This window comes from Eurosta solidaginis, chromosome 4 (genome assembly GCF_040869045.1).
Source record: "Eurosta solidaginis isolate ZX-2024a chromosome 4, ASM4086904v1, whole genome shotgun sequence".
In the NCBI taxonomy this organism is placed as follows: Eukaryota; Metazoa; Arthropoda; class Insecta; order Diptera; family Tephritidae; genus Eurosta; species Eurosta solidaginis.
This window is the reverse complement of record NC_090322.1, coordinates 246,139,693-246,153,807: the sequence shown is the minus strand read 5'-3', so window position 1 is coordinate 246,153,807 and position 14,115 is coordinate 246,139,693. Positions and strand designations below refer to the sequence as shown.

General features: G+C 37.9%; 1 protein-coding gene across 12 annotated transcripts in view; it reads left to right on the top strand.

The window, feature by feature from the left end:
- The window catches only part of AP-1gamma (adaptor protein complex 1, gamma subunit), a 54,699-nt gene that overhangs the window by 3,419 nt on the left and 37,165 nt on the right, over positions 1-14,115 (top strand). For 2 of the 12 annotated variants that reach the window (XM_067785437.1, XM_067785430.1), the window contains exons 1-2: positions 4,033-4,301; positions 11,931-12,357. The exons of 2 other annotated variants lie outside the window; for them this stretch is intronic. In XM_067785437.1, coding sequence (XP_067641538.1) covers positions 12,341-12,357 — 17 coding nt within the window. In that variant the 5' untranslated portion in view covers positions 4,033-4,301; positions 11,931-12,340. Of the gene's footprint in view, positions 1-4,032; positions 4,458-11,914; positions 12,358-14,115 lie in introns of those variants that run through there. 8 more of the 12 variants (XM_067785435.1, XM_067785439.1, XM_067785432.1 and 5 more) reach the window with 8 other exon arrangements.

The following is a 14,115-nucleotide window of genomic DNA, read 5'->3' as shown; positions in this document are numbered from 1 at the left end:
GTAATCGCGCAGGCTATCTATTGAGGATATACCAATGAGTAAACTAGGTAAGAAGCCACAGAAAACTATTTTTTCTGATGACGATCACGGCAAACGTGGCAATGATTTAAGGTTTGGCTATCCTCAGTGGGTTAATAACCTAGACTACTAACGTGGAGGGAAAGTCTGTCGTAAAAGGCGACTTTTCGACTTAAAAATACTTTCCCCCAATCTTGAGAAGTAATATTTTAAAAAATTAAATAAATTAGTTTTCTTGGTTCTGGGCCTTTAAATTCTCTGATTCTGGGAATCAGAATCGCCAATGTCGCTCAATCTACCGTTCTCCATAAAAATACGTACAATTTACGCATAATGCATAAGATTGAGTTAAACGCATCTATATGAAAAACTCTTATGTGACGGGGCTTTTAAGGTGGACTCATGGCGGAACTATACAAGGTGGTAGCATGGGACAGCTGATTATAAACTTTTTTATTTGATTTGATACATCAACTTCCGGCGCAGTACGATTTTGACATTAGTCCATCGAATTTACAAAAACAAAGTACATGGAACTTGTATTTATGTATGTCACCGTGCTGCTACCTTGTATGGTTCCGCCATAAGCAGAGCTGGGTAAATTCAATTCCATTACATTACCCATTACATTCCTCAGTAATTGGAAAAAGTAATCAATTCCTTTCCTCCACAGCAAAGGAACTGATTACATTTCAATTCCTCAAAAAAATAAAAATACCAAAAGTAATTTCGTTTTTTTAGGGCTCAAGTACAAAAAATTTTTTTTTGTAATTGAAAAAAAAAAAAAATACTTTGCTCAAATGTAATTTCTGCCCCATTACTTTCGTTCCAAACCTCCAAAGCCAAGGTACGAACGCGAAGTTCGAAGTGGTGGATAAAGCGCAAATTCCCACGGTACCAAAAGTTAAAGTATGGATACCATGCGTGATGAAGTCGAAGGATACACTGCGGCTTCTGCAGAATCAGAATCCGAATATGCCGACAAAGGATTGGACATTGGGATCTATACATTGATTCCCATTGTGCTGCAATATCACCAGGCTCAGCGCTATGATTGGAGCTCAACTGATATATGTTTATTAATTAAAAAAAAAAAATCTGTAAAGTCCTTATCTAACCCAAAAAAAACTCAATGATAACACAGGCCGACAGCATCTCAGAGCCAGAAACCGGACGATATATTTTCGAAGAATTTTGATGCTATGAATCGAAATCTGGCCTCAAAATTTCTCTATCAGCACTGGTTTTTCGAGATATCCTAACCTAAAAGTGTCTAACCCCTGGAAACCACCACCACACCACAAAATTTCAAAATGCGATATCTCAGCGAAAAAATATTTGAGCAAACACAACACCATTTGAAAGAGGAAGACTTGTACTTAAAGATGCCATCCTTTAATTTTGGTGAAAGAAAACATCTGCAAGACTACATAACCTCAAATATGGGCAAAACCGGTGTTTTTTGCACTTTTAGGTTAGGGTATCTCGAAAACCAGAGCTGATAGAGCAACTCTGAGGCCTGAGGCCAGATTTCGATTCATAGCGTCACAATCCTACGAAAATACATAGTCCGGTATCTGGGTTGAATGTTGGTTAAATGTTGTCGGACTGTGTAATTTACCCATCGCCTTTGGCGATACAACTCTGGTGACTCGAAGACATGCGTGAGCGGTTTTTGCCGGCAATTTTTAATGCCCGGAATTTTTAATTCCCCGGATGAGGGGAACATAGACACAAACACGACGTGTGACCCGTTACCATCACCCTACAGAGGTTGAAGAAGCCATGAAAAAAGCCAAACCTTCTAAATCAATAGGTCCAAATGAAGTAGTCATGCAAATGCTAAAACATCCTGGCGCTGAGGGAGAAAACTACCTGACGCACGGTTTCAAGCCTGGGAAACCGGCTAACGAAGGTGAGTTATAAAGACCGGTATCTCTCCGTTCGCCAATAGCGAAGACATTGGAAACCTTCCTGCTCCGTCAGTTTAGTGCGAATCTTCGCCTAGCTACTCATCAGCATGGCTTCCGCAAAATACATAGCACTACCAGCACTGTCAAAAGCTTTTGACACAGTCAACCACGGTACTATACTCCAAGATATAGAAGAATAACCCTTTCCCCTTTGTATAAAAAGATAAACTGCAAATTATCTGAACCTGGCCGACCAAATCCATGGTCACTGTTTTGCGACGTGGAATATTGGACGTTCACGTCGATGGTGTTGCGCTACCGATTGTCAGCCATTAAAGTATCTTAGGAGTAACATTTGATCACACTCTCACCTTCAAGACGTATGCCATCGAAATTGTATCTAAAGTACAAATCCGTACCAAAATCCTCAAGTCGCTTGCCAGTAGCACTTGGGGAAAAGATGAAGAAACGTTGCTAGCCACGTACAAAGCAATTGGCCTCAACAGCAAATCCAAACTACGATTATACAATCTTACCATAACCTTCCTCATATAGGCCGAGAAGAAATGAATTGCAAGTCATTGAAGGCAGTGCTGGTGTTTTAAAAACATTTTCTTATGGTCCAAGAAGTTACTATGGCCTCATAAAATCACGGTTTGAATCGCAAAAATATTTTTTACACTAAGAATTTTTCAATAACTTCTGCAATTCCTTTGAGGAATGGGAAATTCGAAAGTACTTTTTACAATCCTTGTAATGTAATTGGAATAATTTCAATTACATTTGCAATTTCTTTCGAAAGTACTTGGGCAGAAATAACATTTGAGCAAAGTATTTTTTTCCTCAATTACAAACAAAAAAATGTTTGTACTTGAGCCTCAAAAAACAAAATTACTTTTGGTATTTTTTTTGAGGAATTGAAATGTAATCAATTCATTTGCTGTGGAGGAAAGGAATTGATCACTTTCCTCAAGTACATGTGATGGGGAATCGACGGGTATTGATTACCTAAAGTAATCATTACTACCCAGCTCTAGCCATAGATGGACTTACATAAAGGTCCAATTAATGGTGACTTATAACCATAAAACCATAGCCAGATAAAACAGCTGGTCGAACCTACCTTATGGAAATCAATGTAATCGATTAATAGTGCCGTACCATAATGATTACGCCCTAACCATATAGCCAACCAATTGGTTTTTGGTTTCTCGCCATGTCCATAACCTAAAAATATTTGAGTTGGGGAATTTAATAACTTTTTGTATATTTTAATCGTTCTTTTGGATACGTTATGACTAAGAGACTTATTTTTTGTGGAATATGTTTGTAATTTTTGGCGTTTTCTTCATTTTTATGAAATTTTCACGATTTTTAGGTTAAAGCACCATTAATCGATGACATTGGAGATGGTTATGGATATGGGTATGGTTACGACTATGGCGTTAGGGTTAAGGAAGTTTAATTTGCACTTAAAGGGCCAATTAAACTCTTTTAAATAATTAAAAAATTACAAATATATTTCACAAAAAATAAGTCTCCTAGTCATAACGTACCAAAAACAATGAAGAAAATTTACAAACAGTTATTAAATTCACCAACTCAAATATTTTTAGGTTATGGATATGGTGAGAAACCAAAAACCAATTGGTTGGCTATGATATGGTTATGGCGTTAGCGTTATGGTTTGGCACCATTAATCGATTACATTGATTTTCATAAGATAGGTTCGATCAGCTGTTTTATCTGATTATGGTTTTATGGTTATAGGTCACCATTAATTGGCCCTTGGACAAAGAAAGCGTTCCAATAGTCAGTGTGCAGATCCCGATAAAAAATTTAACATGCAATTGTAACAGCGAATTGATTCATATGGATCACCTCGTTAAGTCGCCTTGTCATGCTCTACCCTATAAAGTGATCAAAGCGTTTATGAAAATATCCCTTTTAGCACTCCTCAGCCTGGAGGTTCATATTTATCCCGCGGTTTAATAAAAAAACTTTGCAACCCTGCCTGAACCGAAATCCACCATTTCACCTTTCTGCTGTCATCGCTAATTCTTTCCTTTTAACCTCGTTCTTTTCCACTTGACAAGTTCTGTCAGTTGTGTTGGTCTTTTTTCATCGGTTTTGCGAAAAAGTGATTTTATTTTGTGAAAATCCAATTTATTTGTTTGATTTTTATTTTTTTCCCACACTTCTTTGTGTGCAAATTTGTTGAAAAATCGTTGCAACTTTATATTAATCAGAAAACTATCAAAAAACCTTACATTCCAGTCGTAAAAATAAGTGTGGAAAAAACGCAGTGAAGACAAGGAAGGAAATGCAAATTGATGCGTTGTAAAAAACGCGTAGAGAAGACGAAGACAGGTTAGAAAGAAGGGGAGTTCCGCGTTGACTGCACGGCTTCGTTTGTTTGGATTTGTGTTTGTGCGTGTTTATATCCAGCTGCGAGAACCTTGATGTCAAAATAATCGTAGTTGAAACTTGAATTTTGGATAAAAAGTGCAATATAACTAAAAATATGTAAGGCAAAAGTGTTGCATATATTATAAAGTTGTCAGTGTGATTTTGGATAATTTTTGATAAAAATTAGGTGGCGTACCGTCTTGAAAAACGTTACCGCTATTCATCCAATTGTGTGCTAGCGCACTGAGTGCATAACTAGCCAGGGACGTTTGATTAGCTGGCGGCTGGAATCTGATTAATGAATATTGTTAGCCACCACCTACTCGTTAAGTTTTCTGGGTTTTGCGCTTGCACCGGAAGGACGGTGGATTGCTTTTGCACTGCTCATAGAAAGACAATTATTGCATCAAGACTGTCTTTTAAATTCAAATAAAGACACATAACACTTAACTTGTTTTCAATATGCCTCCTAACTAATGGTAGCATTATGTAAATATAATGCATAAATATATGTGAAGCTACAGAGATAGTTGTCTAATTGTAGTTATCAGTCTTCCCAGAATCTTATCAATGTTCATAAAAATGTCTACTAAGTCAAGAAGAATTTTTCTCATTAAGTTAATGCAGGAGCGTATCTAGATAACAGGCGAGTACAGAGCTCATATATGTACATATGTACATGTAGGCGCCGCCAGGAGCAGTTAAATGGTATTCAAAGATATGACGCTCATACCGGGCCTAAGACAAATCCCCAGACGCGCTGGTTCAAGTAAACCAAAAGGGATTTCCCGTGGCAGTGGGCCTCGTAAGAGGAGGGTGTAGTATAGGCGCGCCATATCTGCCAAAGGATAGTCAATATTCGTAACCCACCCTAACAACAATAACAATCCCGGTTTTACCAACTAAGGAGGTGATTCAATGGGTTGTGCAGCGCAAGCAGGCCAAGCACCCCCAGTGGGTTATGGGGTCAGAGGGGTAGGTATGCCTGTCGTAAGAGGCGACTAAAATACCAGATTCAAGGGGTTGTGTAGCGCAACCCTTTCAGATTGCCAGCGTAATATATAGCTTCTCCAAACCCAATTGTCAACCTCACCTATCCGTGGCGAATCCTATTTCACTAACAGATGATGCTCTTACGACCCCAAGCTCCTCATGGAACCTGGGGGGTGGGGAGGGAGGGATGGCCTGAAAGTTTAATGTGGCCATATAAATCGTTCCCGAGATGGTCGGGCTAGCACCTTAATGGTGCTGCGTTACCGGAGCGGACCGGATCTGTATCCCGCAAAGGACCATCCCATCGATAACACCCCCCCAAAGCCTTCGGGGAGCAACCTTATCGCTACAACAACAACAGGATTTTATTACGGATGTGGATTTTCTGGACAATTGCGGCTGCGTGGTCACCAAGATGTAGATCCTGATCAAACGTCACACCCAAGATTTTGGGTGTAGGACAGTCGGTAGCGTATTGCCATCGACGTGGATGTACAAAATGGTCGACATTTGGGACGTCCATGTTGTAAATAAGGTCGCGGAGGATTTAGTCGGTGATAATGCCAGGTTTCGCGAGGCGAAAAAACTGGAGAGATCAGGGAGGTAGCCGTTTATTCTGTTGCAAAGCTCATCGATCTTTGTTCCTGGGCCTGTGGCCATTATTGTGCAGTCATCGGCGTAGGAAACGATAGTAACTCCTTCTGGTGGCGGAGGTAGCTTAGATATTAGAAATTAAACAAAAGTGGGGTAGGACACCACCCTGTGGCACCCCCTGTTTAATTCTTCTTGGTTTTGATGTTTCATTTCTAAATTGCACCGATGCCTGCCGACCACCCAGATAATTTGCGGTCCACCTTTTAAGACATGGGGGAAGGGTAGACCCTTCCAGGTCTTGCAGTAACGTGCCATGGTTGACCGTATCAAAAGCTTTTGATAGGTCTAGCGTAACGGGTACTGTTCTATGGTGGGGGTTTGGATTTAAACCGCAATTTATCTGGGCGCTGATGGCATTAGCGCGGTGGTGGTCTATGGAGTTTTCTGAAGCCATGCTGAAGGCAGGCTAGCTGCAAATTTGCTTTGAAGTAGGGGAGCAAAATGGCTTCAAGCGTCTTGGCTACTGGCGATAGGAGAGATATCGGGCGATATGACTCTCCTATGTTAGGTGGTTTCCCAGGCTTTAGTAGCGCGTCATTTTCTATTTTCCGGATATGACAAAGGTGGAAAGAGACAAGTTGAAGACATTTGCTAAATATTTGAAACCCTCTTTCCCTAGGCTAGTAGTAAGTATCGGCATAGCTATGCCGTCTGGGCCCACTGCTTTGGATGGTTTAGCATGACTGATGGCATCCTCAACCTCTTTGGCGGTGATGGTAATTGGTGACGCGCTGAATTTATGTTTATGTGCGTGTCTGTTGGCCCTCCGTCTATCTTTGTCGACCGTAGAATGCACTATATATTTTCGGCAGAAAGCGCTCGCGCATTTTTTCGCATCCGACAGCACTTTATCGCCAAAGGCGATGGAAACTTTGTCATTGTGCCTAGACGGATTCGATAGGGACTTTACGGTGGACTTTACGGTTTACCTACACCGAGGTTACAACCGCTTAGGTGCTCCTCCCATTTCGCCCACTGCAAGTTTCACCATGTCAATATCTATCAAGCCACCACAGTTTACAAAGCTGTCATTTGCCTTGTGCTGTAATGTGTATTTCGTCTTTTTAGTTTTGGCCAAGTCTGTAGTCATTAATGTTGGCCATATGAGAAAAAAAAAGGAAATATACAAACAAAACGGAAAAAATCAACTCGGGAAGGAACAGCGATTTAATGAACATTTTTTTTGCTGTTGTTTTCTGTTTGCTGAGCATTTGTATGCCATCATTCCAGTTTCTTCATTGTGCGGGGCAAACTACCACCAGCCCACACATTAGATATTAAATTGTGCTTTAAAAACTGCTGCTCAGGTAACAATGACAACTAGAAGTAGACGCTTTTTGTTGTTGGTGGTAAAGTGGGTACATTTTTTATGTTAGTACAAAAGAAAATTTGAGTGGACAATTCTATAACAATTACAGTTTTCAGTAAAATGGATGACAAAATTCGGCCAAAATAAAAATAAGCTTAATAAGGTTGTGCAAACAATTTTTATTCGCCTATCATCAGTTCATGTTATTAAAAATTAATATCATATGATTAGAGAAAGTTACAACGCATCTGAACTATCACACGGTCCAAAAGTTGTGGCAACAGTTCATTCTACTAGTTATAAAAACAATAAAAATTATACCCCCGTTGATATATCATTTAGGGTCATATCTACTGTGCCTGAAACGAGGAACGGTCTTTTCGAGTATCTGGTACATACCGATATAGCCATAAGTAATTAAATTAATCGCCAACATTAACTCTCATTCAAGGCTTTCTAGTATTCATCCAAATTAATACATGATCTTGGACCTTAAATAGTACATGCAACAATCAATGCCGGCATATTTATTAATCATAAAATGTCTGTAACCCCATCACTAACAATCACAACTTGACCAAAGATAATAGTTCAGATTGTTGAGCAGTTCAAGCTTAGCTCCAAACTTACCACATTCATCGATGTAATCAATATATTCAACACGATTACAAAGTAATTGAATCATGGAAATGGAGTTAAGTGAATGCACTCACACACCCAGTCAATCCAATAAGTCTCCTACCTCTCCAGTTTAAATGCCAGTTACCTATCAATATGTGCCTACATGTACGAGGGTTGCTGCTGAAGTTTTGAATTTACAAATCGACTCGGAGAAGAATATCTCAATAAATTGCGGAGAACTCCCTATTGCACTGTTTGAATGCCCCTACTCAAAAGTTTTTTTTTCTTTTTCTAAGACTTCCTATCTAAGAATTTCTTTAAAGATTATCATAACTCAGACTTTTAGTTTTTGAGCCGGTAAACAAAATACGCCGATCCTTCGGTTAGAGTCGGTACTTCGTTTTGTCGTCGTTCACAGCAAGATCTTCTTTCCGATCCAGATAAAGCAGAATTTTTTTTTTTTATTTATTATTACGGTCTTTAAGACCTAGTTTAGGTTAAAATTAAAAGGTTAACATAAATACTCATGTCACATTTAGGGACGTACAATATAAAAACAGTTTTTCTTTGAACTTACTAATATTTTCACAGTCTTTTAACTCAGAAGGTAACTCATTGTACATTTTATACCCTAAATATTCTAGAGACCTTTTGGCGAACTCAGTTCTTATTCTAGGCAATCTTATATTATTTCAATTTCTAGTTCCATAATTGTGCATTTCATGATTATAATGTATTTTACTACTCAGGTAATTCGGTAACAATCCTAACCTAAGTTGGTGTAAAAATTTCAATGTGAAATAACTGACTGACTGTTCAATACTAAGCCAGTTTAATCTATTGGGCACTACAATTTTTGGCGTTCTTGGAGTACATTTTAAATAAATGGCATGCCTTGTTTTGCTGTACTTCAAGTTTCTTAATATATATATCATTACTTAATAGCAGAATAGTAGGACAATAAATTAAGTGTGGTTCAATAATTGAACGATAAACCAATATTTTATGACTTTGACTGATGTGTTTACATATTCTATACGTGAAGCCTATTTTCTGTGCAATTTTCCTTTCCAGATAAGTTATATGCTCTCCAAAATTTAGATTATCATCAATCAAAACTCCTAAATACTTAATTTTGTCTACAAATTTGTTTTTTTACCTTCAGCGTATTATTATTTAAACTATTTTTACCTATGATATTAGTGTTTTTACAAAATATCATGAACTTAGTTTTTTCGACATTTAAGTTCAGTTTTCTAAGGCATAACCATTTGTATAGCGAATCCAGGTCTTCTTGTACTTTCAGCATGGCTCATTCTGCATATTTTTCACTTAATGCATCATCAGCAAAAATACGTATTTTAAGCACCGAGCCTTGTGGTAAACCAATGTTAACATCCACCACTGATGAAACTTCCTTTCCAATTATCGTTCTCTGTTTTCTGTCCCTCAAATAACTCTGGAACCATTCCAACGCCTTTCCTCTTATACCAATTTTAAACAAACGCCCGTTTTAAGTCCAAGAAGACAGACACCGTAAATTTTTTGTCCGCTATGTTTTCTTTCCAATCTGCAATTACCATATTAAACGCTGTTTCACAAGAATGGCTCTTCCTGAATCCCAATTGTTCTGGGATAATCACATTGTGCTTCTCTAAGTATGCCACAAGTTGATTCTTCACCACTGTCTCCATAATCTTTTCATCTGTAGGTAACGTGTTAATTGGAAGTACTTCCTCAGGTTTCATTGTATTTTTTACTTTTTCCACAGGTATTATTGCAGAAATTTTCCAGTAACTAGGTACAATACCGCTGCTTAAGGACTCGTTAATTATATCTTTGTAGAAATTAGCAGTATATATCATGGCATCTTTAAAGACACCCTCCGATAAAAGCTTGTCGCCGCCATATTTGTTTTTAAGTGATTTTGTAATAATAATAATATCGTCCACTACAATGTCAGTAAATTTAAATGTTTCAAATGGATTACTGTGATTTGCGCTTATTTCATCCCCATTTACAATTTCTTCGATGCTATCATTAATTTCAACAATACTTTGTATAAAAAAGTTATTTAGGGCATTAGCCGTATCATATTAATTACAATTTTAGTGATATGTTTTTAACATCATTAAGCTCGACGAGGTCTTTTAGACACTTCCACATACGTTTCATATCGCTATTGTTATTATTTACTCTATCTTCCATGTATTTCTTTTTTTTTTATAAATTATGGTTCTTTTATATATTTTCTTAATGACGTTATATTCGTCCCAAAATTCAGTATTTCGAGCAGTTTTATAAGATTCTATTTTTCTTTTATGCAGGTTTGTTAATTCTCGGTCGTACCACTTATTTCTTATCTGTATTTGGGTCCTCTTTATATAAGTCAGTGCTTGCATAGCCTCAGTTAAAACTTCGTTCAGGGCTTTAGTTTTAGTTTCTACTCCGGAAATTGACATAAAGCTGAAATCGCATGTTCGTAGCAAAGTTAAAAGATTTTCAGCACTATAGTATTCTCAACATGTAACAGTAGCATATCTTCTCATTTTACAAAGCTTTGTTGTTGGCACTTCGATGTGGATTGTCTCATGGTCAGAAATGCGGTGAGGCCTTTTCCGAAAGATTTAACAGTCAAAGTCAACTTTTGGGATTGTTTTGCGTTATCTGTTTGCGTTTATTGTGAGATCGTTTCGCGTTTGTTTTAAGAATTATATTTCGATATAACCATTAATTAATGTTTGGTATGTGAGTCAGATGCGGCCGCCGCGATGTGGTGGTAGCGTCCTACGCCTACCACACTGAAGGCCCTCGGTTAAAGGTCCGAGAAACATCAAAAATCTTTAGAAAACAGTATTTTCAATTAGAAACAAAATTCTAAGCGTAGGCGGTTCCCGGAAGCGAGAGTTTTTTTTTGTTTTGAAAAGCTTCTCAGCTAAATTCTTAAAAGATGTTGTAACGAATTTAGAGAAATTCCGCTTATTTCCAACCTTCTGCAAACGTTCGAGTCGCTAAATTGTCGAATAAATAACTCCAATATTCAATAATGCAAAATTGTTTTTATTAGACTACTACTATTTCAAAATAATACTTATACTTCACAACCAATAGCGTGCTTAAATCAAAACTGATAACTCAGCTTTCGCTGCTTTTATACTCTGTTGCCTCGTCCATCCATTTCTCCTAAGGTCTAGTAACTTCGCGAACTTCATGCTTGGAAAACGTCTTTCGTAAGGTAGAAAAAGAAAAACTTTCAGCCAATTCTAAAGGGGTCGGGTTCAAAATTGGTCGAAATGGGATGGAATACCCCATATTTATATTTTATAGTCTCGCATATGCGTGTGTATATGTGAGTACTACTTCGGCTGATGGTGAGTATCTCTCTGCTGCCCTCTATGTACATGTGTAAATGATGATTGATTTGTTTACGCATATATAAGTGGCTGCTTAGCATCGGATTAGGGATGCTAGTATCACTTAGTGATGTGAATATTCGTCACAATATGAACAAAGCTTGGAACGTAGCTAGGGCTTTGAAATTTAATTCAAAAATTACCACTTTACCGAGAGCGGTTTTGAAAAAAATGTGAATTTTTTAAATGAATTCGGAGCTTAAAAAAACTAAAATAGCATGTTCTTCGAACAAATTTAAAGACCGACCATATTTAAACAGTTATATCTGATCTTCCACTCAGCTGACGATATAAAAGAAAAAAACAAGTGAGACAAGTGACTGCTCGGGATATATTGCAGTTCGATTTAATTGGAACTGGCTCCTTTTTGGGAAACAGCTACGGCGTCCCTCTTTATACCATCTACATGGGCTTGAACGCAAACATCTGTACTTCTGATTTATTTCTTTGTCAGCAACCCTCCTATTGTGTTATATGAATAAATAAAATTCCAATAGTGGCACTGGCAATCCAGGTGTGTTCTTACGCATTGGTTTGTATGTAGTTGCTACTGAGATTCAGTTGACAACCTACTATAATAACAGCAACAACGTTTACTAGATATTTGTAGGTATGGTAAAATAAAAAAAAACAGAAATAGACAGTGAGAATATCAATTATCAATTGAAATAAAAAAAGCCTGTAAATAACTTTGCCTGTGTGTTCAATTAAAGCTCAAACGCTATCTCTGCATCACGCAAAGAGAGATACTGTGAGCAACAGAGTATTAGAGAGGTGAGTTGTATTGTGTGGTGTGTAAAAGTAAGATTGTGGAGTGGATAGCAGTGACAGATCTTAGCGCGTGCCTATGGCTGAAAATAATTAATAAGAGCAACAACAACAAAACGGCTGCTATAATAATAATAACAACTACATACAAACATACATATAACCTAGTGTAATATAAACAGAAACAGAAACTAAAACAACAATTAAACAATATCAACTGCAACAGTGAATCACAGCTCAAAATGAATTCCGAGCACGGGTAATTTTTGTTGTTTGTTTTTTTTTTTTTTGCATATAGTTATTGCACTTTTAAATATCTATCTTTTCCTACTACTAACATTTTAAAAACTGAACTTTGGATTAATGCATTTATTTAATTGCTTTTTTATACCCAGCTGTACTCGTACACAGGGTATTATAAATTTGATTGGATAACGGTTGGTTGTGCAGGTATAAAAGAATGAGATAGATATAGGCTTCCATGTGTCAAAATCATCAGTATCGAAAAAAAATTTGATTAAGCCATGTCCGTCCGTTAACACGATAACTTGAGCAAAATATTGAGATATCTTCACAGTATACGGGCTCACCTGGACCAAGATTAGATTGGTATTGATGAGCGAAATTGGACGATAACCACGCCCACTTTTTCGATATTGAAAATTTAGAAAAATAGAAAAAACGAGATAATTCAAGAACAAATACCGTTAAGCTAATGAAATTTGGAAGGTGAATTGGTTTCATGACGCAAAACATAAATTCCAAAAATATAGGGAATATGGGCGTGGCACCACGCACATTTAGAAGAAAATATGGAAGTTTAACAAGACGTCCTTGCCATACTATATAGACTGAGTGAAGATAATCAAAATCGATTAAAGACCACGCCCATTTTTCCTAAAGGTCTAATCTTAACAAAGTTTGCACTAACTATATGGTATTTAGCTTCATTTGGCTGATATTCTACCTCAGTAGTTGTATCGTTGAGGTAAGAGTAAAACTTAAATAAATTTTTAAAAAGGTTGTGACCCTCCCATTTTTTGTTATTCTTTCCAAAATACTTTTAATACCAAAGTTGAACAAAAATCTCCCAATCTGAACTAAATGCGATTAAGGATGCGGTGGATGGAATGCTATCCAGTGCTACCACGGTTAGGGAATTTAACATCTACTCTGATAGCCAATCGGCTATCAAGGCCTTGAGCTCAACTACAGTGCGATCGAGGGTGGTCTGGGAGTGCCTGACCTCGCTTGCGATTGCATCGAATTATTTTACAATTAAGATTATCTGGGTCCCGGGCCATAGTGATATCCCGGGTAACTGTCAAGCGGATCTCTTAGCCCGCATCGGTACAACTGAACCGGATGAAGATGGCTGTAGGGACTTCGGGATCCCGCTGGCCACCTGTGGATTGCTCCTCCATAGCTGGGCCTCGAATCAGCTCAGCAAACGTTGGGCGGATACCACGTCTTGCAGGGTAGCAAGATCTTTCTGGCCGAAAGTGGATGGCAGGAGGTCTGCTGAAATAATCGGGTTCACTAAGGCTCACCTATCAATGGTCATTGGGGTTTTGACAGGGCACTGTCCCATGGGTATCCATGCGGTACGTCTCAATATACTGGAAACTCCATCCTGCTGCAGCTGTATGGAGGATGATGAGGTGGAATCACCAAATCACTTTATGCTTGATTGTCCAGCTTTTGCCAGAATTAGGCGAAAGTACTTCGGTCGCGACTCACTTGGATCTCCCGAGGATATATCCAAAGTTGAGATCGGTATCATTCGGAGCTTTATCGTTGCTACCCAACGATTCTCTAAGTAGCTGGATCTAGGTCACCGTTATTTTTGGTGTATGTGGTATCACAACGGACCTTCGTGTTGTCCAAGTGAGCTATCCTTATCAGGGCAGCTACCACCTAACCTATCCTATCCTATCCTAACTAAATGTGACATAAACATTTTTTTCATAGCTACAACTGTTAAATTGCATTTTTACGCGCTAAAGTTCGTTAGTGG